Source organism: Anguilla rostrata, chromosome 19 (genome assembly GCF_018555375.3).
Source record: "Anguilla rostrata isolate EN2019 chromosome 19, ASM1855537v3, whole genome shotgun sequence".
Classification (NCBI taxonomy): Eukaryota; Metazoa; Chordata; class Actinopteri; order Anguilliformes; family Anguillidae; genus Anguilla; species Anguilla rostrata.
This window is the reverse complement of record NC_057951.1, coordinates 3186707-3213534: the sequence shown is the minus strand read 5'-3', so window position 1 is coordinate 3213534 and position 26828 is coordinate 3186707. Positions and strand designations below refer to the sequence as shown.

Here is a 26828-nt window from a genome sequence, read left to right as displayed (position 1 = left end):
TGTGTATGCGTGTGCATCCACAAGTTTTAATGAAGCAAACACTACTGCACCATCTCTTCAGGGGCAGGGCTCAAGGGTATCAATTCTAGAACTTAGAATAATGTTTCTGTTTGTTTTTGTAGACTGAGACCAGTGCTACCCAGTCAAAAACCAGTGTTAAATTGGTCATTTGGACTCGTATTATCTCTCAGTTAATTTAACTGAACATTTAACTTCTTAATTTAACCTTCAGGTGTCCTACTGGACTGAGTGGATGGAACTAGTTCAGATTTAAATTAATCATGAAAACGTCGTCCAACCGTCACTCCCAAAAACGGGGCACAACCTACTTAATGAGAGAAGGCGTTCATGACCCTCCCTGATGAATTATTGGCTCTCTTTGATGTGCGATCCTACTGAAGCCTCCCGTTCTATTGCGCCACATCGGTGACCTGCCCCTTATAAAACTCTGAATTTGAACACTGACGTTTTGAATTTATAATTAGAATTTGAGCACGGTTAATGTCCCCCCCCCCCCGCCCCACGCATATCCTGTTGACCCTCTGACCGCGTGCCAGCGGACGCCGCCTCGGCAGTTCCGGAGAGTTCCGATGCCTTTCTTCGCGGGCGTCGCCATATTGAACGGGAAATGCAAGCGGGAGTGTTTCCGTGAGTAACGTAAAGCGAATCACGAGCGAAACACAAAAAACCAGACCCTGGAAGACGAGTGAAAAGGGCCGGGGGGGGGGGCTGGAGTGTGGACATCAGCCCGCCAGCGGAACTCAAACTGTAGGTTCTCCAAACTCCCGACAGCGCCGCCGTTTGGTTTCTCTGAATGGCGGGGCGAACCGGTCCCTCGTTCGCGGCATCGGAGACGCAGGCGTTGCTTTAGCGGTGACGTTCATCGCGCCGGGCCCCGAAGAGATTTCTGGCAGGATTCGTGTGGGGGACTCCGGGGTAGAAGCTCAGGGGTGGAGGTTCAGGGACGGGGCTCAGGGGTGGGGTGGAGGCTCAGGGGCGGGGGCTCAGGGGTGGGGTACGGTGGAGGCTCTGGGGCGGGCTCAGGGGTGGGGTACAGTGGGGTGGAGGCTCAGGGGTGGGGCTCTGGGGTAGGGTACAGGCTCAGGGGCGGGGCTCAAGGGCGGGGTACAGTGGGGTGGAGGCTCAGGGGCAGGGCTCAGGGGCGGGGTACAGTGGGGTGGAGGCTCAGGGGCGGGGCTCAGGGGTGGGATGGAGGCTCTGGGGTGGGGCTCAGGGGTGGGGTACAGTGGGGTGGGCTCTGGGGGGCTCAGGGGTGGAGTACAGTGGGGTGGAGGCTCAGGGGCGGGGCTCAGGGGTGGGGTACGGTAGGGGCTCAGGGGCAGGGCTCAGGGGTGGGGTACGGTAGGGGCTCAGGGGCAGGGCTAAATGTTGGTCTCCCGCTGCATTGCGTTGGCGTCCTCCTGGTGGCCGGCGCTGGTGCACAGGGTCTCCGAGGCCTCCACGTCTGGGTCGGGCTCCGCTTCGGCCACGGCCTCCACCTTCCCATCCGACTCCATCTGTTTCAGCTTCTCCGCCTCTTTCCTCTCCTTCTCCAGCAGCCTGTAGTTTATGGCGTTTCCAATGAAAAGCCAGATGCTGGCTAAGATCACAACTGCCCCACAGCAGAAGTACATGTACTTGTAATTCTTCGTTATGTCCACCAGTTTACCTGAAAGTACACAAAACAAGCAGTTATTCTACAGTTTCTACACAGAAAGTTATTAATCTGTGGAATAGTTTATTGTGTCATGTAGTGTCATTGTGTCATGTAGGGGGCGACATAGCTCAGGAGGTAAGACCGATTGTCTGGCAGTCGGAGGGTTGCTGGTTCAAACCCTGCCCTGGGTGTGTCGAAGTGTCCTTGAGCAAGACACTTAACCCCTAACCCCTAACTGCTCTGGCGAATGAGAGGCATCAATTGTAAAGCGCTTTGGATAAAAGCGCTATATAAATGCAGTCCATTTACCATTTACCATTTACCATTAGTAGAGGCAGATACCCTTGGTGTGTAAAAGTCCAGGTTTAATACAGTGTATTTTTAATAATTTTTTAAATAATTTTTTAAAAATAATTTTTAAAACTACGTGAGGAGAATAGGCAATTCAGCCCATATAGAACATAAGAACATAAAATACATAATGAGGAGAACAGGCCAATCAGTCCATCTAGAGCATAATAAGATAAGAATACATAATGAGGAGAACAGGCCATTTGGCCAATCCAAAACATCATGATACACATTGAGGAGAACAGGCCAATCAGCCCATCTGGGCATAACATAAAAATACCTATTGAGGAGAACAGGCCATTTGGCCCATCTTAGCCTGGGCTTGAGGGTTTCTGCCTCTAATAGGAGCCCTGGCGAGCTGTTGCAAGCATTGATGCTTCCCTATTTTTAAAAAATCCTGATAAGTGCATAATTTACCCTCAATTTTCACCGACGCCCTCTTGTTCTACTGACAGAAAAACAACATATATTGTCCTATACGTAAATGTTTCGTAGTTCACTTTAATTTATTTTATAGATTTAAAAAAACCTTTTATTTTAATTCTTAATTTTATTTGACCTTTATTTAGAGCGACAGTTCACTTTATGGAGTCATTCAAAATTATTACTTCAGTTATAATGCATGTTTTTGATTGGAGCAAGCAGTTCTTATGTGTTGAAAGATGCACACAAGTTATTTTTGTCTAACTGCCAGCTTCACAATGGCCTGCATAGCGGAAATCGCCTCCAGAGGTTGTACATGTTTACTGTAACATACTGTAAGATACTGTAATATACAGTACTGTACTGTATATTAACTATTTTTTAAGTCTAAAACCAAGGATGTCAAATTCTTTCTGAGGTGATTAACACCATTTCTGGGGTCAGCTGCCTCAAAGCAAGGACTAAGGAAATGTGTAGTGCTAGCATGCCTGGTAAGTAAGCACTGACTGACAACACTAGCATCAAAGATGAGAGAGTAAGGCGGATACACAGATTTCCGTGTTTCAGAAACGTTCAGAAGATTTGGTGCATGTTGGGTTGTCAATCAGACTACAAAGCTTTTGGCTTTCCTGCATGCACTTATCAATAACCTCACAATGTGCACCAGTGAGCTATGAAACATTCTCTAATCCATGCATCTGAGGAACTCTTTCATCCTCGCAGAGTTGAAATTGTAAAAAAAAAAAACAACAAACGGGTGTAACAAATCCGGTCCGGTCTGGTTTGTTAGAATACGGCTTGGCCCCTCCCCCCCGTCCCCGTACCTGCCAGCGGCGGCCCGAAAAGCACGGGGCAGCACTCTATGATGGTGACCAGCCCCACGGCGCTGGAGAACCTCTGCGCGCCCACCAGGTCCATGAGGGTCTCGAAGAGGACGGAGCTGACCATGCCGAAGGCGAAGCCGAAGAACAGGGCGTAGACCACCAGGCCCGAGTACCCCTCCACCAGCGGGCACATGATGTGGCAGACGCCGTTGTAGAGCACGGCGAAGCTGAAGAAGTACTGGATCCGGGGCCGGACCCAGCGGGAGTTGGCCAGCAGGCCCATGGTGGGCCGGGCGAACATGTCCACGAAGGCCAGGATGGAGAGCAGGAAGGCGGCGGAGTACTCGTCCACGCCCATGTCCTTGGCGTAGGCGGCGAGGAACACGATGGGGGCGAAGAACCCCAGGAACATGATGCAGTTCCCCGACAGGTAGATGAGGAACCCGCGGTGCTTGAAGAGCGACAGGTCCAGGTACTTGTTGACCGTCTCGAAGGCCGTCGCCCGGCCCGTCCTCTTCAGGGACGAAACGGGGGGGGGCGGGGCCTCCGGCGCCTTCCGGCCGGGGGCCGGGCCCAGGGGCCGCATCAGCGACCCCGCCACGCAGCAGTTGAGCAGCAGGCCCCCCAGGATGAGGAAGCTGCCCCGCCAGCCGAAGGTGTTGAAGAGGTACTGGTTGAGCGGCGCCAGGGTGCTCAGGAACACGGGGCTTCCCGCCATGGCCAGCCCGTTGGCGATGGGCCTCTTCTTGAAGAAGTACTTCCCGATCATCGTCAGGGCGGGCTGGAGGTTAAAGGCCAGGCCCAAACCTGGAAAAGGGGGGTAAAAACACGGGACCTCTCAAGCGGTAACGACATAGCGCATTGCGTAGTGCCTAACTGAAACCTGGAACTTTTCATCGCCTTCAAGTTGTCTAAATGACCGAAACAAGTGCTGACTAGGCGAAATTTATTAATTTTTTGATTTCATCCTAATTTGAATTTACAGTATTATTTTTTTTATGAGAGTATCTGTCCCACGTATGCCACGCCCAAGGATGGCCAGCATTTCCAACGCAAACAGGCACTGAAACTGTAGGTGGCGTGCCTGGCAAACGTTTCACAGTCCGAAATGTAATAACGTAAGGACTGTCTGATTCACTTCAAACGCTCCCTGTCCTTACACCTGGCCGACTGCCCGAGTCGACGAAGCGAAGCTGACTAATAAAGGGATTTGTTTGGGCTTACCTCCAATGACCCCGATGCATACGTACAGCTCCACCACGCTGTTGCAGAAGGAGGCGGAAATCATTCCCACGGCGCACAGGCAGCCTCCCATCATCATCACCGGCCGACACCCGTACGTGTTCACCAGGATACTGCTGATGGGGCCTGGAACAGAAGAGTTTTACATCTTTTTTTAGGCATTTAGAAGATGCTCTTATCCGAAGCAACTTACACAGCAGTAAAAAAAAAAATTTAAACAGTTTTTTTAATGTACAATCTAGCTGAATATTTTAGGGAAGCAATTCAAGTTAAGTGTCTTATTCAACGGTACAAATTCAGCTCCACACATGGTGAAACTACAATCAATACTACAACCTTGGAGTTAAAAACGGCTTATTATTACAAACGGCTTGGTATTGGCTCACTCATCTCCCAGAATCCCTTGTACACACACGCGCACACACATCTGTTGCTCTGGCGGAGCTGCAGACGTGCGAGTGGCGGTGATGTGGGCGGGGCTTCCCACCGGCTCTGTTTGCTCACTCCAACCGTCCTCGCGGTCGCCCTGGATACGGTGAGGTCACAGCACGGCGAACTTGGCTTTGATCCATATCCGTGCATCTGGTACCTCCCCGGGTGCTTACACTGTCCAGGTCACGTCTCCTGTCTGTTCTGGCCCACTAGTGGTGGAACGAGCTTCCCACTGCAGCCAGAACTGCATAAACCCTGCCCATCTTCCAACAGAGTCTGGAGACTCACCTCTTCGGATCGCACCATGGTTTCCCCGACCGCTTGACTATATTCTTTCTTTTTCTTTCTTTCTCTGGATTTCTTGAGTGTCTTATCTGTCCGGTGGCATCTCCTTTGGTCACAATACTAATTGTTAGGTACACATTGCACTTGTGTAATTTTAAACGGGCTTCTGTGCCTTCTTGGCGATGTCACATTTTTGCGGCCCTCTGGGAGTAACAGTCATGATCTCCACTACTTTGTGTCGCTCTGGATGAGAGCATCTGCTGAGTGATTGCAATGTAATGGAACTAGTCAGTCACAGAAAATGTGTTCAGTGCATGTGACATCCAGACAGATGTCCATAGACAACGGGCAGTAGTAATTAGTATTCCTTAAAGTTCACATGAAATTAACTTCCTGCATATAATGTATTCCATGCCTGGAATTGCATGCGTGGAATTTAAAATGTTATATTTGTTCTCAGATTGCCCAGTTTATCTGCTCGCTTCGCCTCACATTATATTTTCACCAGGTACAAAAGCCAGTATTTTTTCCCGAAAACAATCCCCTTGACAGCATGTTTTAGGATGAGCCGTTATCACTACATTCTTCCATTTCCAGTTTTTTTTTTACGTTCTTTCATTTTTTTTAAAAAGCGGGCAGCTATGTCTTCCTCCTGGTCACATGACGTAACATTCCTCTTTCTGCTGGCCCTTTGAAGGGCAGAGCTAGCTGGGCTGTTGACACTGCGAATGGCATGCCCTTTGAGTGTGTACAGTCTTATGCCTGCTCAGCATAAACAAAGTCTCTATCACACACTGTTGCAAACATGCGTATACTTACAGGCCCTGAAGCAGATACTGTAATGACGGGGTTTCAGTACAGATGTGAGATGAGAGAGCTCAAATTAGCAGGGTAGTGGAAAAAGGTTCTTAAATGAGGTCATCGCTTTTAAACCGAGCCCTACTGTACTGTTCCAGCAGTGAAGGTAAACTTGTCCAAGCTGCCCTTGAACTGAGGCAGAAGGGCACACATGTGTAGCAGAATGCGTTATCAAACCACATATTTATATTCAGGCGCGAGATCTGATACGGAAAACTACAGACAGATTTTGGTCTCCTGCTTCAAGGTCAAGAGAGAAAATAAAGTCGGGGCTGTCCCTAATGAACATGTCTGGCTGGCAGCTGAATAACATCTGACTCTGCTTTTACTTCCTTCCCAGTACTGGCAGGAAGTCTGAAGAGCTCAAAGTGACAGGCTCATACCACACTGCGATAGGCCCCAAGAATGTGGCGCCGCAATGAACCCGCCCACTTTTTGTGGATCCAATCAATATTTCTGCGCACTAGCAAGCTCTGACTTAAAACAAGCATCAGGACACGTATCCTGGTCAGGAGTGTAGAATAAATAAAATGGTTGGGAAACTTGTCTTGTAGCTCACAGGCTGTGGGTTTGATTTCCCTCCTGGGAAAATGCCTCTTGTTGGAACAGTGGCAGAGTAGTAGGCCAGCTCTTGTTGGAGCAGTGGCAGAGTAGTAGGCCAGCTCTTGTTGGAGCAGTGGCAGAGTAGTAGGCCAGCTCTTGTTGGAGCAGTGGCAGAGTAGTAGGCCAGCTCTTGTTGGGATAGTGGCAGAGTAGTAGGCCAGCTCTTATTGGAACAGTGGCAGAGTAGTAGGCCAGCTCTTGTTGGAGCAGTGGCAGAGTAGTAGGCCAGCTCTTGTTGGAGCAGTGGCAGAGTAGTAGGCCAGCTCTTGTTGGAGCAGTGGCAGAGTAGTAGGCCAGCTCTTGTTGGAGCAGTGGCAGAGTAGTAGCCCAGCTCTTGTTGGGATAGTGGCAGAGTAGTAGGCCAGCTCTTGTTGGAGCAGTGGCAGAGTAGTAGGCCAGCTCTTGTTGGGATAGTGGCAGAGTAGTAGGCCAGCTCTTGTTGTGTGTAAAGAATGTAAACCGTGGAAAGAAAAAAATGTCTGCTAATGCTTAGAATGTAATGCAACGACACGTTTCTGGTCTACTTCGAGCCTGCATTCCCCAGCATGCTTTGCATCCTCTATGGCTTTCCCTTTTTTCCCCAACTAACACAGACCCACATGGAAAAACCATGCGGTGACTTGTGTTAGTGTAAATACTGTGTGCATACTTTTGGCAACACTTTTTCATTTAGCCAACTTTAAGCTTTTCTGCTGGCACAGTACAACTAAAGAACGTAACATAAAGGCCTAGACCTGATCGGTTGTTTTTAATTACAAAGAAGTATGAAATTAAACATTCGCTAAAGCCTATCCTGTAAAAGGCTTGATCTTAATAATTAGCAGCTGCATAACAGAAACCACTATAGCATGAACCAAATATTTCTATTGGTAACACATTACATTAAGTTGCAGCTATACCTGTGTTGTAGAATTGCAATTTTGAAACAAACGGTTAACATAAGTAACAGTTACAGTTAGTTAATTTAAAATATATATCTTCATGATATAGAGCAAAGAAACCTTGCCTGTTAATTTCACAATATGTCTCCATGATGGGAAATAAATGCATTAACAGGAGAGAGGTAACAGGGCTGGTCATTTTCACACGTATAATTAAGAATACCGCTCACTCATGTTCACTGTTACCTATGTTGGAGTTGCACAGTAATAACCCTCTTTGTTACCAGATTAGGTAGAATTTAACTACACAGGTATAAACTTAATGTGAAGTGTTACCTTTTTATTAATTGGAAAAAAATCATTCAGAACCCCAGTAACTTTAATTCTGGAACACAGAGGGTGTTTATGTTTGACCTATATTGCTGTATGTCCTATGTTGGTCTAGTGGCAGATTTAGAATGACAAGGAGATATATGACAAATACCAACATTCACAGGGGAGGAAAGCAGTTCACTCTCCTGGCTGAGTATGACCGTATAAATGCAAAAGGCTCATATATTATATGGACCTGAGGGGCTTAATAAGGCCAGAACCTTAAAGGCATACTTCCCAGAAGTTCACTTCTGGAGTTATTGGTGTGATTTCTGTTTTTACTGTATGTTAGACGGTATGTCCCCAGAAGCTGTGTGTGCACATTTTGCCTGATTATTTTTTTTTTCAAAAAATTATGTTTCATCGTATTTTCGGTTGCAACAATTTCTCGCGATGCGTGCAGCCTGAGAGGAGCGCTCTCAGTGAAAGTAGCCCAGCTTCCTGTGTCAACAACGCTACGTTTGGTCGGAAACTAATTAGTGCTTGAGGGAGACCTCAAAGGAACAACAAATCAGCCACACTGAGAACAGTTCCCGTTTGTGCAATTCCAACTAGTAGTGAATAAACGGCTTTCTAAACTACACCTCTCTGATCATATAAGTGAAGAGCTTTCTAAACTGTACCTCTCTAACCATAGGAGTGAAGAGCTTTCTAAACTACACCTCCCTGATCATACAGTGAAGAGCTTTCTAAACTACACCTCCCTGATCATACAGTGAAGAGCTTTCTGAACTACACCTCTCTGACCATAGGAGTGAAGAGCTCTCTAAACTACACCTCTCTGATCATATAAGTGAAGAGCTTTCTAAACTGTACCTCTCTAACCATAGGAGTGAAGAGCTTTCTAAACTACACCTTCCTGAACATACAGTGAAGAGCTTTCTGAACTACACCTCTCTGACCATAGGAGTGAAGAGCTCTCTAAACTACACCTCTCTGATCATATAAGCGTGAAGAGCTTTCTAAACTACACCTCTGACTGTAAGAGTGAAAAGCTTTCTAAACTACACCTCTCTGATCATAGAAGTGAAGAGCTTTCTAAACTACACCTCTCTGACCGTAATAGTGAAGAGCTATCTAAACTACACCTCTCTGATTATAGAAGTGAAGAGCTTTCTAAACTACACCTCTCTGATCATAGAAGTGAAGAGCTTTCTAAACTACACCTCTCTGATCATACAGTGAAGAGCTTTCTAAACTACACCTCTCTAACCATAGGAGTGAAGAGCTTTCTAAACTACACCTCTCTGATCATGTGAAGCCGATGTTTCAAAATACACCTTTCTGCCGTAATAGTGGATGCTACCTAAACACACTCTCTGATAAGAGCAAGCTTCGTGAGCTAACGCTTTTTCTAAACTACATACTCTTGAGTCCATAAAGGACAAGCTATCTAAACTACACCTCTTGATTCAATACAGTGAAAAGCTTTCTAACTACACCTCTCTATCATAAAGTGAAGAGCTTCAACTCACCTCTAACCATAGGAGTGAAGAGCTTTCTAAACTACACCTCTATGATCATACAGTGAAGAGCTTTCTAAACTACACCTCTCTGACTGTAAAAGTGAAGAGCTATCTAAACTACAGCTCTCTGATCATAGAAGTGAAGAGCTTTCTAAACTACACCTCTCTGATCATACAGTGAAGAGCATTCTAAACTACACCTCTCTGATCATACAGTGAAGAGCTTTCTAAACTACACCTCTCTGATCATACAGTGAAGAGCTTTCTAAACTACACCTCTCTGACCATAGGAGTGAAGAGCTATCTAAACTACAGCTCTCTGATCATAGAAGATAAGAGCTTTCTAAACTACACCTGTCACAACAAATTGCTTTGGAGTTACTTAGTGTTTGCTTTAAATTACACTCTGTTTTGTGTATCAAAAACATATTCAGAAACTGAACTATGCCTTTTACAAGAAATAATATGATCTGAGTTCACATACGGAGCATAATCACATCAGATAACCGAAAATCATAGGGTAAGTGGAATTAATGGTACACACACAAGATTTTCTCCAAGACAATGTGGTTTTATATCCAAAATATCAACTGAAAATCAGAAATTGGCATCAAATGTTCAAAGTGGTAGGTTCAGGAATTTTCATAAGAAAAACAAAATGTAAAAAAAAGACGGTGTGAAATCAGTTTTTTTTTTTTTACCTCCAGCATACATGACTGCCAGCATTATGGAGGAGATCCAGGCGATCTGGCTGTAGGAGGCGCCGAAGATGATCTGGATGTCCTTGAAGTAGACGGTGATGGCTTTGGGGAAGGCGTAGGAGAAGCCGATGGAGATGAAGGAGCCCAGGACCACCGCCCAGCCCCAGCCCCCGTCTGGCGGGGTGACGACCGGAGGACCTCCTGCAGGGGGCGGCATCTCTGGCCCAGCTCGACCTTAAACTGGACAAAAAACAGGTTCGGGTGAGCCACAGGCGGGCGGAGCTCACACGGCACACGCTAAAGAAGCTAAGCTTTGCCCGTGGCACGCTGCCGCCGCTACGTTGGCAGAGACGGCTTGCAGTGTTCTGGCGGCTGCACCTGTTTCAAGAGAATGCCGTTTCGTGTGAAAGAGCCAGAAGCAGGGAGTGACACTTTTAAGAATCTGCGTCATGTTGTAACCAGCCAACCCAGCCAAATGGTTAAAAGCACTCTGTAGATTTAGACGTCCGATAAAGTGCCTTTCTCCGAGAGCATTTAGGTTCCCAGGCCTAGGGTCATGTGACCCACCAGGGCTGGAGAAAGTGAAGTATTTTTAAATTGCGATGCCACGTCGGTCCAATTTATCACTTGTTTTGCTTTACGTTTTTTTTTTTGCACAGGAACCATTGCATCCTCAAACCACTGACGCCATCCAAAAGGTTTTGGATGGTGATGCTCTGCACTTTCGAGACAACAGCATGTCCAGTGCAATAGGTGGCGGTGGACACCAGAGGCCTACCATCTTAGTTCAGACTCCAGGAAGGAAAAAGCGAGTCAGAGACAGAAGCCCACCGGCAGAACACCGCCTGTTTCCTTCCAGTCCCACCAGGTGGCGCTCTGCGGGCCAATGCTCTTCACCCTTGGATGAGTTACCGTCAATTTTTTGTCGTGCAACCACTTTTCACGTACATAATAATGCATGACTTGGCAAAACAAATATGAGCCTGCAGATAGCGACACAACCAAAGAGGCAAATAAGCAGCTAAAGAAAACTTAACCTAAACTCTCAGGCCGCTGTGGCACTGTTGACTAAAGTGCTTAACCTGAATTGCTGGGCCAAACCAAATGGCCCATACTGCTGCTCTCGTGACCCGATCCAGAAGCAGTAATGTTTGTTCCTCCGAAACCTTTCTCCTAAGAAAGCCTAGCGTGGAACACATTATTAACCAGGAAACGGTCACTCTCGAGCTCTCACACTAGCCAGGACTGCAATATCTTCGGGCTCTAAATTCATTGTAGGCTCTTGAGGCAAATTCAAAGTGGGAAATTGAGGGGGGGTACCCATCTGTCCAGCACCAGTTGGTAAAGGCGACGAGTTTCTGCACCGAGTCCCCCGCTGCTTTCTGAGCAGCCCCAGCCGGCCCAAGATCAGAGAGACGGTCATCGTGCCAAACGGGAACGTGGATCAGGAGGCGGGACTTCACCGAGAAAGCGTTCCAAAATAAGCAATGCAACCCACCCACCGCGCCGCTGACCTCAAACCCAATCTGGCAACCCAATCTGGCAACCCCGGCTGAGCAGCCTTCCTGCTTGCCCCTCTGGGAAGTTTCCCCTTTGTTCAAAGACACAGCAACAATTAGTCACTCAAGTCTGTGGACAACCCCCCACCCCCCGGTCACAAGACCAGCACAAGTGCAGATGGCCGCCTGCTTCTCCCAGCCAAGGTTGAACAGAGGAAACCCGGTCACCTGACCGCATGTTGCCTAAGGCCCAACAGGATTTCAGCTGGATCAGGAGGTCTCAGAACGTCTGGCACAACAGCATAAACTTGCACAGGTGAGAAAAGCAGGGAAGCACGGCTGAAGCCACCAGAAGAGCAGAAAACGCTCGATTGACCAAGAACGAGCCTCAAGCTATTTACAAAGCAAACAAGCGTGGCTTCATCGTGTACAGAATACTGCGCGTGCAGGTTGAGACCAAATTTCCAAATCTCAAAACCATATACACCTGCGGGATTAGATTTCAAAATTAATTTTTTCAAGAAAAATGTCCTTTAAAAACAAAAATCTGCATTATGTTCTTATTCTAAAGATATTTACACTATAATATTGTCTGAATGTTGTTAAAACTGTAAGGCCGCAAATTAACAAAAAAACATGAATATGGTTAGTTTTACAGGTCATGCAAAGCGATGGTAACAGATAGGCAGAATTAATATAGGAAGCTTTGAGATGTGTACAGTGTCCAAAGTCAGTTACATGGAACTGTCCATTTAAAATGTAGAATCTAGACATTTGTTCTCAGAGTGCAGTTTAATTAAACAGTGTGTACATTAAAGGTTTAATTAAGGAGTGTGTACATTATTGATTGCCGGGTGAGCAGTTGGTCCTCAAAGGTCTGCTTGTTGCATTCCACAGAATAACATTACACATTGCTTTACAGGAATTTTAGCAGACGCCCCTTATTCAAAGGGCCATACAGAGCTTTTGCATTTATACACACTATCCATGTATTTAGCTGGATATTTACTGTAGCGATTCAGGATGAGTACATTACTCAAAGACACAAGGGCAGCCATCTACCTGTGAATCAGACCTGCAACATTTAGGCTATTGGCCCAGTTCCCTAACCGTTAGGGCTGTGACAACCAATCGATGACGTTGACAAAACCGACAATAAAAAATTTGTCGCCAAGGAATTTTCTTTATCGATTAGTTGGATCTACGTTTTAGGGCTGAGTTCCAAATTGTAGTAGGCCAGCTCTTGTTGGGATAGTGGCAGAGTAGTAGGCCAGCTCTTGTTGGGATAGTGGCAGAGTAGTAGGCCAGCTCTTGTTGGGATAGTGGCAGAGTAGTAGAACAGCTCTTGTTGGGATAGTGGCAGAGTAGTAGGCCAGCTCTTGTTGGAATAGTGTGAGTAGAGGCCAGCTCTTGTTGGGATAGTGGCAGAGTAGTAGGCCAGCTCTGGTTGGGATAGTGGCAGAGTAGTAGCCAGCTCTTGTTGGGATAGTGGCAGAGTAGTAGACCAGCTCTTGTTGGGATAGTGGCAGAGTAGTAGACCAGCTCTTGTTGGGATAGTGGCAGAGTAGTAGGCCAGCTCTTGTTGGGATAGTGGCAGAGTAGTAGGCCAGCTCTTGTTGGGATAGTGGCAGAGTAGTAGGCCAGCTCTTGTTGGAATAGTGGTAGAGTAGCAGGCCAGCTCTTGTTGGGATAGTGGCAGAGTAGTAGGCCAGCTCTGGTTGGGATAGTGGCAGAGTAGTAGGCCAGCTCTTGTTGGAATAGTGGCAGAGTAGTAGGCCAGCTCTTGTTGGGATAGTGGCAGAGTAGTAGGCCAGCTCTTGTTGGAATAGTGGTAGAGTAGTAGGCCAGCTCTTGTTGGGATAGTGGCAGAGTAGTAGGCCAGCTCTTGTTGGAACAGTGGCAGAGTAGTAGGCCAGCTCTTGTTGGAACAGTGGCAGAGTAGTAGGCCAGCTCTTGTTGGAATAGTGGTAGAGTAGTAGGCCAGCTCTTGTTGGGATAGTGGCAGATAGTAGGCCAGCTCTTGTTGGAACAGTGGCAGTGTCGTATAATAGTCAGGTAACTGGGCCTGTTATTGAGAGAGGAGCAACTCGCTGGGAGGGGCACTGCCCTTGGGCCAAATTTTGGCTAGAAATAGCTGTACAAAATAAGTATTGTACCCTACTGAACCTGTGTTCAGCAGTTGTCTATGACCATGAAATGCACTTTTTGTACGTCGCTTTGGATAAAAGCGTCTGCCAAGTAAATGTAATGTAATGTAAATTACATGAGCAAAGTACATAAGTAAATATCCAGCTGTGTGAATGGGAAGTGAAAGTATGTTTTACAAATCAAAACATCAAGATGCAGGTTCCTGACTCAAAGTTTAATACAAAGGTCACAGGTCAGTACAGACTTCTGATGTTTTATGCTTCGGAATCTTCACTGAAAAAACTCTCCTGTTCTCAAACAGGCCAGACTTGCCTTCTGAACAAATATTTAGGTAGTGCAAACAAAAGCCTTAGCTTCCACGCAGATCTGCGGAGAGCAAGTTCCATCGTTAATATCTCCCAGTGTTTTTATCAACTTCCTGCTGGAGGTGCCATGCACTTGACGTGCATGCCTCTGTTATTTGATTATAAACATGAAGAAACAGGCTTTGTGTTATGGTGCAATATTTACATAAAAACGCTCGTCCGGGTTAAAATGTGTTTATTGAATCAACAAAGCCTCATGCGTTTTAGAACATGTCACCCTTCAGAGTGTAAGGAAATGAGGTGTGAAAAAGCCACCTGACCAATAATAAGCAATAAGAGAAAGGTCTTTCAAAGGTTAGTCTTACAATGGCTCTTAAAATCTTATTTTTTCTCTCAAGTTGAAAATATTAGCTTGTTTAAAGTTACTGCTTGTTTGACAAGTGAAACCGTCTTATCCCACTGGCAAATCTTGAATTGAGTCAAGCCGTCTCACCTCTTTGGCAATATCTGTATTATTATTTATTATTTTATTATTTGTCGCAATTATTTGTCTTATGTAGAAACAAGAGCGAATCCGCAATAGCTGCGACCGCACACGCGCATGCATCCATGCACACACCCTCACACAAACGTGACCTCTTCTTTGGCTCATGACCAACCTTTCCACCAAATCTTGTGCAAATCTGTGAATCCATTCAGGAGTTATGTGCCTTTTTGTGATAGGCCACGCTCATGGCCACACCGCCTCTCTTGGTCAACAAGCCTGAAAGTTACTCAGCTCTACCTTCGGTCATGGCCAACCTCCATGCCAAATTTCAGCCTCCTGTATTACAGGATTATTACAGGACAGAACAAATCTATTCCATTCTCCATAGCCAGAGGCACCCGGCCGGTCCACTTTCCCCCCCTGCTTTTTGCATTATCACTGGAACTGCCTATGGCCCAAACTGTTCATTAGTCTAAAGAACCCTCGCCCATCTCAATCAAAATTAACTGATGAGCTGAAATCCTCTTTTCAACTTCACCATCTTCGATACCTATTGTCAAACATTTCAGATATCTGGGTATTCATATTTATCCTACCCTTCGTGAAACAGTATCAGATAATTTCAATAATATTTTTACACAAATTAACAAAGACTTACCAAGCTGGATACATTTTCCTAATTCAAACTGGTTTGATCCTATTACCCCATTCACACCTCAACCTCTCTCAAACTGGTTTGATCCTATTACCCCATTCACACCTCAACCTCTCTCAAACTGGTTTGGTCCTATTACCCCAGTCTCTTGGCGCCTGCTTGAGGAAGCTTTGGTCAACCCTTACAGGCTGCAAGACGTCATTAATTGTGGTTTGTCAAGTAAACAATGCAGCCCTATAATCTCAGTAATCATTTCAACAACCAGAAAAGACAAACAAAACAGAAAGACAAACAGTCCCTCAATGTTTTTCTGCCCTCAATATTTTAGCCAGTATTTTCAATAAATATAGCTTGACGTCCTTTCAAAATGTTCAGGCACAATGTAATATAGCAGGCACATCATCCTTCTTAATGTACTTACACGTATGCTCCGCATTGCGCGTTTATGGGGTTCCTTTACCAGTACATCCCATACGAAATTATATGCCCTAAAAACAAACAAACAAAAAAATGTTCAGCCTCTAGTACCTATTTATTCACGCTCAGACCGTCTTACATATTGGGAATCAGCTCTGTTTGGACGGCAGGTCTAAATTTAGCTGACAGCAACTATCTTTCCACCTCCGTCTGGACTGGCATATCTTTAGCACCCAAAATCATGAACCGCCAAATGATTCACCGGAAATTTCTTGCGTGGATTATATTTGGCACCACTAAGACGCTTTCACATGCATCTAAACACATCCCCTAGAAGCAGTTTATGCCCGAATGGCATGGTGGGTACTTCTCATTGACTTCTACTGGAATTGTCCAAATGTGTTTTCCTCTAGGGAGCAAACTGCTTTAGACCTTTCCACAATAATGGACCTAGATATTCAGTCCTCACCATCATTATTCCTCCTCGATGATTAATCTCAACTAATCACATCAACAGAAAAAAACTACTACTATCAGCTCTCACAGCAGCTAAAAAATGCTGGTAAATTGGTGGAATCCACGCATTCTGTGTCCCGACAAGGGACAAGGACTCTCACAAATTTTAAAACAATTTCCGTGGAGGTATCAACAGCTCAGATTCATGGAGTTAAAGGGAGCATGGCTGACACTTGGAAGGAAGCCTATCTAGCTGTCAAATCATTGGCACAACCTATACCTTTGAGTATATATATATATATATAATATATATATATATATATATATATATATATATATATATATATATAGCACCTTTGTCCATATGTGTGTGGTGTGTGTGTGTGTGTATTGAGGAGTGTGAGAGCGGTTTGAGGAGTGTGAGAGCGGTTTGAGGAGCGTCACGTGGTGCCCAAAACCCTAATAAGCGACTTTACTTTGACATCTCTGCTTCTCGCTACTGTTCACTGTCTTTTACTGATGACAGCTGGAAGACTGTGAAAATAACACGGCCTGTGATGTCACAGCTATAAGACTCAGCCAGCACAACACAACAATCTCCTTAAGGGCAATGTTCAGTGTTTTGTATAGAAGTAGTTAGTTAGCTATTTCTTTTCTTTTGAATGTTTCTGTTTTTTTTATGTTGGCTTGGCCCACTCTCAAAGTTAATTACATTCTTAAGCTTAAATAAATCAGCGAGCTGACACTTAAAAGGAAACTGTGTTTGTTAGTCTTGGCCTGGTCTGACAGGTAGTCATGGAGGAAAAAGGTCCATCTATTTTATTGTATGTTATGCACAATCACCCATAGACTGGTGTGTAACCGCCAGATATATTTTCAAATAACATGACTGAATATCCAAGAACATAAACTAGGGCTGTAAAGATATTATGCTTTTTTGAATACACAGGTATTCATATTAACATCAAAATAAAATGAAACGATACAACCCTACGATCAGTAAGTCATTTCTTCAACCGTTATTATGTTTTGATTATTCGATTATTCAAAAGGATTCATGTGGGTTAAGCCAAACATGAAAACAGGCAGCCCATCACTGTTTTTTAATTAATGTTAAAAAAGGTTGAAATTTTAATACATTTTCACGTTAACACGCAATCTGATTATGGTTTATGAAAGGCATTCCACAGCGGGGGAGTCAAACAGGCTGCCTGCACCTGAAAGCCAAGGTCACACATATTTAAGCTCCTTAAACATATGAGGGGGCCAAAGCCCGAAACAGCACGAACACCCCCCGGAATCGCGACGGATATTAAACCTGTCGAAGTCCTTCCGCGCGCCGCGCACGAAACAAGTGCAAGCGCGACGCGTGAAAAACTGTCGAGGTTAACAGCAAAGCCGTGGACTTGCTTCAATTGTCGTGCTCGTTAAAAGTACTCAGGGCAAGGTGGTTTGCAGACATCAATGGTATGGTACACCATTCACAGTACAATAATATGCTTTAAATAACCTCAGATATTTGACAAATACAACTTCTGCTCAATGAACAGGTACTGGTACTATTTAAAGGGAAACGTCACTCGTGACTCAAAAATGAACTTTTATTTTTTTGGCTTTGATAAGGTAGTTCACAATAGTAAATATACACAACACTTAAATAAACATAAAAAGAAAAAAAAGGGAAGCCCGTCTATGTGCATTTAATTAGGGGGCCAAGCACCAAGGGTTCATAGGACCCCTATTGTTTTCACTAGGATTATTGGGGTGCCAAGGACCAAGGGTTCATAGGACCCCTGTTGTTTTTGCTAAGATTATTATTCGCAACTCGCTGCTATACTTCTTCTTAAAAAAAAAGGCCTTCCATCTCTGTGACTCAGACCCCCCCCTCACACACACACACACACACAACACACCACCACACACCATACACACTCACACACACACACGCATCACACACACTCACAACACCACACACACACACACGTCATCCCCACACACACACATACACACACACACACACAGCTACAGCGTGCAGTTCCTGAGCCTTCACATACAGCTATATTCTATTTTCTATGGTATGATGATAGCCCTGTAGATTGTTTTATTCTTTATTTAAATGACCAAACTTGATATTTTGAGATACAAAAAAAAAAAAAAAAACTTAATAAACATCCCTGATGCCTGGAATAGATCAAAAGAACAATACTGACATTTCTGCATTCGTTAGGCTATGAGACTTACTAAAACACTTCCATGTAAAGAGGATAACCTTTTAAAAAATCATTTCCCAGCACGTAGGCTAATTGCGACCTGGTTGACCTGGGAACAATGTCATTTCAATAGAAAGCATGCATAATATGCTGTAACTGCCAAGATAACATCAAAACCTGTAAGATGACTCGCTTGCACTTTCAATGCCGGCCAGCGTCTGCAAGCACACGCAGATGAACAGCAAGGGCCGGAAGGGCCACATGACCATTTCTCCCATCGGGACCGCACCGTTGGGCAGCGGTTCACGCTACGGTCCTGGTTGCTAACGTGCCAAAAGCTTTATCGGATAAATGCATTGCTCGTAGCAACACTGACGTCAACGTCACTTCCTTAAATTTCACCGGTTTGGGGAAGGTGATCATCGTCGGCATACGTCGCAGTGCGTGTAGGCTATGGCTACGGTGCACGCGTTAAGGGCTGTGAGGAACTGCGTGCAGGACTCTGCACTGGAGACCGTCTCCGTGCGCGCGTTGAGCACTGCATGCAGCAGCGCATTGAGCGGCGCATGCAGCAGCGCATGCAGCAGATCCAGCTGCAGGGGGGGCCCAGGAAGGCATTCGCTTTTCAATCCCCAGTCAAGACTTTTTGTTTAGTAGTAGCGTGCTTTACTCACAACAGGGGCCCTTTTGCTCCAGTGAGGCAACTTAGCTGGTGCTCCAGCACGATTAGGACCTCATGTGTACGTGTGCCAGGCTGGGAAGAAGAAAGGACTGGACCTTGCACACTGTGTGCGTCTCCCTCTCCCACTGAAGCATGCGGTGCACCCCGGCGACACAACTGAGGTGTGCAGCCAACTTAATTTTCGCAAAACTTTGTTTATGTCTTTTCAGACATTTCAGAAAGATGCAAATAGCACTCGATGCTCTGCGGTTCTCCCTCGGTGCTTGGCCTCCCACATCGCTGCTTGCAGCTATATTTTGATGATTCAAACTGAAATTCATTCATTAAATAAAGGTTATGAATGAATTTCAGTTTGAATCATGGAGCACACAGGAGCTTGAGAGTGAACCGGCACTCAAAATGGCCGCATCAAACTGGCGGTCTGCCATGCCATACAGAAGGATGCAGAGTCAAGGTGCAATACGTGTATAGGTAACTGAAAAAAGTACATAACCAGCTTTGGTGATAAAGTACATACAGTGCTTTTGTTAATCAAGACTGGCTAATACACAGCATCACTAATACCAATATACCAATATAAATAACAGGTGAACAAACAGTTTTGATTGTACAGTGCTACAGTGCCTTTGTTAACTAAAAACTGCTGGTTCTGTTTTTTTTTTTTTTTATGTTGGCTTGGCCCACTCTCAAAGTTAATTACATTCTTAAGCTTAAATAAATCAGCGAGCTGACACTTAAAAGGAAACTGTGTTTGTTAGTCTTGGCCTGGTCTGACAGGTAGTCACAGAGGAAAAAGGTCCATCTAGAAAAATTACCAATTCCCAAATGCTCTGTCTGTAGTAGAGGAATTAACAAATTACATACTTTCTTAACACATCTAGTGTAATACAATGTATGACAGAAAAACAATACAATATTGAAAGTGTCCTGTATCTGTGAAACTGTGCGAGTGATTATGACTGGTGTAGGCTAGCAGCAGGTTTATCACCACTGCCCTACACCACCTGAGGCAGTGCACACATTAAATCTGTCACTCAACTTATTTTGAAAGTTATACAAAAATTCCTAAACAGTCAGTGGCATTAATACACTTAAACGGTTCCCAAAGTTGATTTTTTATTAAGAATCAGGCATACAATGCGACTGCCGAACTCCTACAACCATGGAAGCGCTACGTTTGCAAAACTCAAATAGCACCTCAAGTAAAAAAAAATTCCTCCATTTAAAATAAAGCATTTTACTTACGAGGGAAGCCTCTTTTCCTTTTTAATCTTTGAAGGGTGACACGCAGACTAACTAGGAGCAAGCGTTTGAATTGTTCCGCATGGCTGCGAACAAAATACTTGCTCCTTTTTTTCCTGTTACCACAGCTGTAATATTAGATGACATAACTACTGGTTCAAGGGCAAAAGTGTGCGCCTGAAAAAAAAGAAAAGAAAAAATGGGTGCGACCAGGTGACACCTACACCTGCTCGATTGTAAAGCGTCAATGACTCACTCTCTCTCTACAAGGACAAGAAATATTTGTAGCGTTCAGTAAAGGAGTGGCTGCTTCCCTCCCCAAGAGGCAAGACGAGCGGGTAACTCCTTCAGGCCTCACACGTATGTCAAAGGGGAGGAGTGTAGCACAGTGGGTAAGGAGCTGGGCTTGTAACCGAAAGGTCGCAGGTTCGATTCCCGGGTAGCCGCGGTACCCTTGAGCAAGGTGCTTAAACTGCATTGCTTCGGTATATATATCCAGCTGTATAAATGGATACAATGTGTAAGTCGCTCTGGATAAGAGCGTCTGCTATATTCCGGTAATGTAACGCAATGTAACGTAACTCCAATTTATCCCAAAGGTGTTGGATGGGGTTGAGGTCAGGTCTCTGCGCAGGCCAGTCATGTTCTTCCACACCAAACTCGGCAAGCCCTTTACGGACCTTGCTTCGCGCGTGAGGTCACTGTCGTGCTGAAACAGGAAGAGGACCGTCCCCAAACTAAGCAGACGATTCTCTGGAATGTCATTCGCATGCTGTAGTGTAGCGTTAAGCGTTCCCTTCACAGGAACGAAGGGGCCTAGCCGAAATCCACAGGGGCGCAGGAGTCATTTTGAGGGGGGGGGACGCGTAAATGCTAGGGGCTTCCGAGGGCATGGTCCCCGAGGAACAATTAAAAAGAATTACAACAATAAAGCAATGAAATGCTGATTTCTGGTGACCCTGAGAGGCTGACTCGAACATATATTTCCTGACCAGACCACAATTCCATAGGACACCCCCAGGTGAAAAAGAGCACAGCTCTCTCGGTATTATCATCAGGAACCAACATGGTTCGGTTTACCAGTGAATTGGAGGCAAGTGGTGCGATCATTGCTGCAGCCAAGATATCTTTCACGCAGTGATTATATTTTGGAAATTTCCGGAAAACTCACTGTGATGATCTAAAATAATAGTCTAGGGGGCGTCATGAGCTGCGATGCTACCGCACGTAACACGCGGTTGGGAGACCCTGTGTGGAGGGAAGTATGTCGCGCTTGTGTGTCGCGCAGTCTGTATGACGGCTGACTCACACGCAATGTGCGTACCCCCCCCCAACGTGTGGGCACAGGTTTGACTCCCCGCCCACAACCCCACCCCCCTTCTGCATGTGGGCAGAAGTTTGACTCCTAGTGAGCTGCCTCATCCCTCGTCTCTCCGTTACCCTCAATGGTGATTTTATATTAAGGGCCCCCACCAGCAGATGGCACTGTAGTGCAAGGTGAATTATGATTAATCAAACGGTGATTTAATGGAAAAATCAACTTGTTTGACTGAGCAAACATGTCTGTCACAATCATAATGGTGCTGCTAGGAATCACTTTCCTTGTGTGTGCGTGCGTGTGCATGCGTGAGCGCATCTATGTGTATGTGTGTACAGACCCAAATGTGTGTGTACAGACCTAAAGATCCTCCCGCACATGCTCAGTTAGTACATTTACGTTAAGCTGGGGGCACAAGCTGTCGTGACCCAGAAACAACATATCTACTGTTATGTTGAGATGTAGAGATTTGGCCCAAAAACCGGTAATTAAAGTCACAGCCCCAAAGGACAGGAACCTATCTAGTGAACACAACACAGGAATGAATCATGGGAATATCATGGGAGTATCAGCACTTTGCCATTGGAGGGAAACTTCAGATCGAACCTTGTACGGTTTACATGCGTATAGGTCAGTTATTTAGGCCGTCTTTTGTGCTACACTGTTACTGTACATCAGTGGCAGTGTGTGTGTGTGTGTGTGTGTGTGTGCATGAGCGCATGCATGCATGTTTACTTATTGGAAGTCATTCTAGATAGGAGTGCCAGCGTGTACCTAAAATGTAAAAAATAAATATGCGCCCCATTATAATTTTCATGCTGAAATCGCCACCGGTGACCCTCCCTGCTTTCTTCCATATCTGAATAAAGCACAAAGTTTAAAAGGAAAGGGAAAACAAAATTAACCCGATGCTGTCCGTTTCATGGAGCGCGTGTGCAGCGATTCACAGAGAGTAACTGCCAGCTCTTCGGGTGCCAAGGTACCGTAGAGTTCAGCTTCAAAATCGGCCACCTTGATAATCATGACAAATGAACAAACGGGTTCTGGAGTCTAACCTCCGTGTCCTAGAGCCGGTGACGCAACAGGACGCGAGGCGGCTCGCTGCTTTGTGCGCGCAAGTCATCGGCTCAGACCAAGCTTCAAACCCACAATAAGCCCCCCGATATGGTCGCTGTGGCACCCAAAATTAACCGGGTTTTTCCTTGAATGTAATGCAAACCGTTCAGGGAAAGTTGTTCCTTTAAGCCACTTCAGACCCGGTTTTTAGGCATAGGGGAACTAGGCGGTTGCCCTAGAGCGCCACAGCCAGGAGGGGGCGCCAAAGAGCAGGGAGAAAAAAAAAAATATTTTTGATTAATTTAGCTGTCTGCTTTTCAATGTCCGTCAAAGCGGCGTCCGATGCGTCCCATTTCATTTACGAACAAACCGATTCCTCGTGCAGTCTTGCCGAAAACGAACTCGTCAACAAAACAGCCGCTTTGTCTCCAAGATATTGACGGCGGCCGTCGTGGACGTGCAGCGTGTTAGCCGTATACCCACGAGTAGTCAGCACTGTAACCGAAGCGTGGTGGCGATTATGCATCGACCGCGCGCCCACGGCTGCTCGGCCCAGGGGCCCCAGAACGGTCAGAAGCGCGGCCGCGAGCTCACCGACGTGCGATCGAACGGCGTTCCGCATCCCCGCGAAACCCGGGGACCTGCCCGGGACAGGCGCGCCGGGCCGAAACCCGGGAGCCAATGCTGCGAGCTCAAGGGCGTCGCCACACGCACGGGGAGAGAAGGGCAATGGAGCCCAGTGCAAATTTCTTAGAGATTCAGCGTAACCTTAACCTCCAGTTAAAGGGACCGATCACTTCCCGGGATTTTTGATATTATTTCAGTTATAGTGTTTTCCATTGGCCCAGAAAATATACTCCAAACGATGTGTCCATTCCTCTACTACAGACAGATCATTTGGGAATTGGTAATTCCTCTACTACAGACAGGGCATTTGGGAATTGGTCATTCCTCTACTACAGACAGAGCATTTGGGAATTGGTAATTCCTCTACTACAGACGGAGCATTTGGGAATTGGTAATTCCTTTACTACTGACAGAGCATTTGGGAATTGGTAATTCCTCTACTACAGACAGGGCATTTGGGAATTGGTAATTCCTCTACTACAGACAGAGCATTTGGGAATTGGTAATTCCTCTACTACAGATAGAGCATTTGGGAATTGGTAATTCCTCTACTACAGACGGAGCATTTGGGAATTGGTAATTCCTCTACCACAGACAGAGCATTTGGGAATTGGTAATTCCTCTACTACAGACGGAGCATTTGGGAATTGGTAATTCCTCTACTACAGACAGAGCATTTGGGAATTGGTCATTCCTCTACTACAGACAGAGCATTTGGGAATTGGTAATTCCTCTACTACAGACAGAGCATTTGGGAATTGGTAATTCCTCTACTACAGACAGAGCATTTGGGAATTGGTAATTCCTTTACTACAGACAGAGAGAACTGGTAATTCCTCTACTACAGACGGAGCATATGGGAATTGGTAATTCCTCTACTACAGATAGAGCATTTGGGAATTGGTAATTCCTCTACTACAGACGGAGCATTTGGGAATTGGTAATTCCTCTACCACAGACAGAGCATTTGGGAATTGGTAATTCCTCTACTACAGACGGAGCATTTGGGAATTGGTAATTCCTCTACTACAGACAGAGCATTTGGGAATTGGTAATTCCTCTACTACAGACAGAGCATTTGGGAATTGGTAATTCCTCTACTACAGACAGAGCATTTGGGAATTGGTAATTCCTCTACTACAGACAGAGCATTTGGGAATTGGTAATTCCTCTACTACAGACAGGGCATTTGGGAATTGGTCATTCCTCTACCACAGACAGAGCATTTGGGAATTGGTAATTCCTCTACTACAGACGGAGCATTTGGGAATTGGTAATTCCTCTACTACAGACAGAGCATTTGAGAATTGGTAATTCCTTTACTACAGACAGAGAGAACTGGTAATTCCTCTACTACAGACGGAGCATATGGGAATTGGTAATTCCTCTACTACAGACAGAGCATTTGGGAATTTGTAATTCCTCTACTACAGACAGAGCATATGGGAATTGGTAATTCCTCTACTACAGACGGAGCATATGGGAATTGGTAATTCCTCTACTACAGACAGTACATTGTACATGCGTACATTGACAATAACACGCGATTGCCCCAACCCCACGCCCCAGAACAGTCCGCCATGTACGGAAATCACCAAATTTAATGAAGAATAAACTGCTTGCCTTTCAAAGTTTTTTCTGTGTCTGTGATGCAGAAATACAGAAGGACATACTGAGGTGCACTCTGGCGAGTTTCGCAATCGTAGTGGAAAACTGAAAAAGCCGCTAGCCATGACCAGCTTAGTCCTTGACCCTGACCCTCAACTTTGTGCTAGTTTCTGTGGGAGGAAACTGGAGGAAACATGACTTCCAAATCATGTTAGCAAATCATTAGTATTTTATTTTAGTACGTAATTGCATGGAATACCTTCTTTCTTCACTTCACTCATTTTCAGGACAAAATCAAATGAATGTCAAAGAGAATCCAAAAGGCCCGTTGTTTTGGAAAATAAAACAGAAGCAGGAAGAAAAAGCGGAGGTGACATTCAGTGACTACACGTGTGGTCTACAGAGCGCGGCTGTCTGTGCGTCCCCCATACACAGGCAGACTGACCAATCACGGACGTTTGTTTTGAGCGTGATGCGAGTAATAATATTTGTGGTGCAGCAGATGAAACACGCCGGAGAGGAAAGCACAGGGAGATCAAAAGGACACAGAGAGTCAGTTCCACGAAAAGGGATCAAAATCCACCATTCGGAACCACTTCAGGGTTTAGAATAATTGACGTCGACCAAAAACAAAGACTCTGCAAAGTGTGATTTTGCGTTGCGTCAGTCCCGCAAAAAAACTCACGTATTCAATCACCTTTGCAGCCGTCATGAAGTTCAGCATGATGAATGGATGAAGGCAGGGGAGTTTTCTGTCATATCGAAATGATCATTTTAGTCATAACAGTGAAGGCCTAGTCAAAGGATTACAAGTCTTTGCATTTGTTTTGTGAAGTTCATTTCTTGCACAGGCACGTGTTGCCCCCTTCTAAACAGTCAAGCTGGCCGTCGAAACGTGTCCCACTGTTTGACCAGGGTTGTGTCAGAGCCCAGCAGCGAGTTGATAAGCACTGCTCTCAACTTATCTGATCAGCGCAGTGAGAAAATCAATATGAACCTCTTAGCATTAAGGTCAGGCAGAACAGCACCCAGCCCAAGCGCTAACATTGTACAGCAAGGCACCCAGCCCAAGCGCTAACATTATACAGCACAGCACCCAGCCCAAGCGCTAACATTATACAGCACAGCACCCAGCCCAAGCGCTAACATTATACAGCACAGCACCCAGCATCAGCGCTAACATTATACAGCACAGCACCCAGCCCAAGCGCTAACATTATACAGCACAGCACCCAGCCCAAGCGCTAACATTATACAGCACAGCACCCAGCCCAAGCGCTAACATTATACAGCACAGCACCCAGCCCAAGCGCTAACATTATACAGCACAGCACCCAGCATCAGCGCTAACATTATACAGCACAGCACCCAGCCCAAGTGCTAACATTATACAGCACAGCGCCCAGCCCAAGAGCTAACATTATACAGCACAGCACTCAGGCCAAGCGCTAACATTATACAGCACAGCACCCAGCCCAAGAGCTAACATTATACAGCACAGCGCCCAGCCCAAGCGCTAACATTATACAGCACAGCACCCAGCATCAGCGCTAACATTATACAGCACAGCACCCAGCATCAGCGCTAACATTATACAGCACAGCACCCAGCCCAAGCGCTAACATTATACAGCACAGCACCCAGCATCAGCGCTAACATTATACAGCACAGCACCCAGCCCAAGCGCTAACATTATACAGCACAGCACCCAGCACAAGCGCTAACATTATACAGCACAGCACCCAGCATCAGCGCTAACATTATACAGCACAGCACCAAGCCCACACGCTAACATTATACAGCACAGCACCCAGCCCAAGCGCTAACATTATACAGCACAGCACCAAGCCCACGTGCTAACATTATACAGCACAGCACCCAGCCCAAGCCCTAATGGTTAGTTGGCCTCTTCAGCACTGATGTTTTAAAGTTTGGGCTACCTCAGAAGGAATGATAACTGCTGGATATAAAATATATTGCTTAAACTATTCAATTAAATAATTTGTGGTAATTTCTTTGGTGC

At 45.7% G+C, this 26828-nt stretch overlaps 1 protein-coding gene and 1 long non-coding RNA gene across 4 annotated transcripts in view; one reads left to right on the top strand and one right to left on the bottom strand.

The window, feature by feature from the left end:
• Window positions 1–1285: 1285 nt before the first annotated feature.
• The window catches only part of LOC135245826 (monocarboxylate transporter 2-like), a 29399-nt gene continuing 3856 nt past the window's right edge, over window positions 1286–26828 (bottom strand). Inside the window, exons 1-5 of one of the 3 annotated variants that reach the window (XM_064319135.1) lie at window positions 20200–20948; window positions 10096–10335; window positions 4480–4623; window positions 3256–4062; window positions 1286–1669 (exon numbers count right to left, since the gene is read on the bottom strand). In XM_064319135.1, coding sequence (XP_064175205.1) covers window positions 1383–1669; window positions 3256–4062; window positions 4480–4623; window positions 10096–10312 — 1455 coding nt within the window. In that variant the 5' untranslated portion in view covers window positions 10313–10335; window positions 20200–20948 and the 3' untranslated portion in view covers window positions 1286–1382. Of the gene's footprint in view, window positions 1670–3255; window positions 4063–4479; window positions 4624–10095; window positions 10336–15610; window positions 16152–20199; window positions 20949–26828 lie in introns of those variants that run through there. The other 2 variants (XM_064319136.1, XM_064319134.1) reach the window with 2 other exon arrangements.
• On the top strand, window positions 10210–12418 carry LOC135245827 (uncharacterized). The gene is made up of 2 exons (XR_010327412.1): window positions 10210–10350; window positions 10755–12418. It is a non-coding gene; the product is annotated as an uncharacterized LOC135245827 (long non-coding RNA).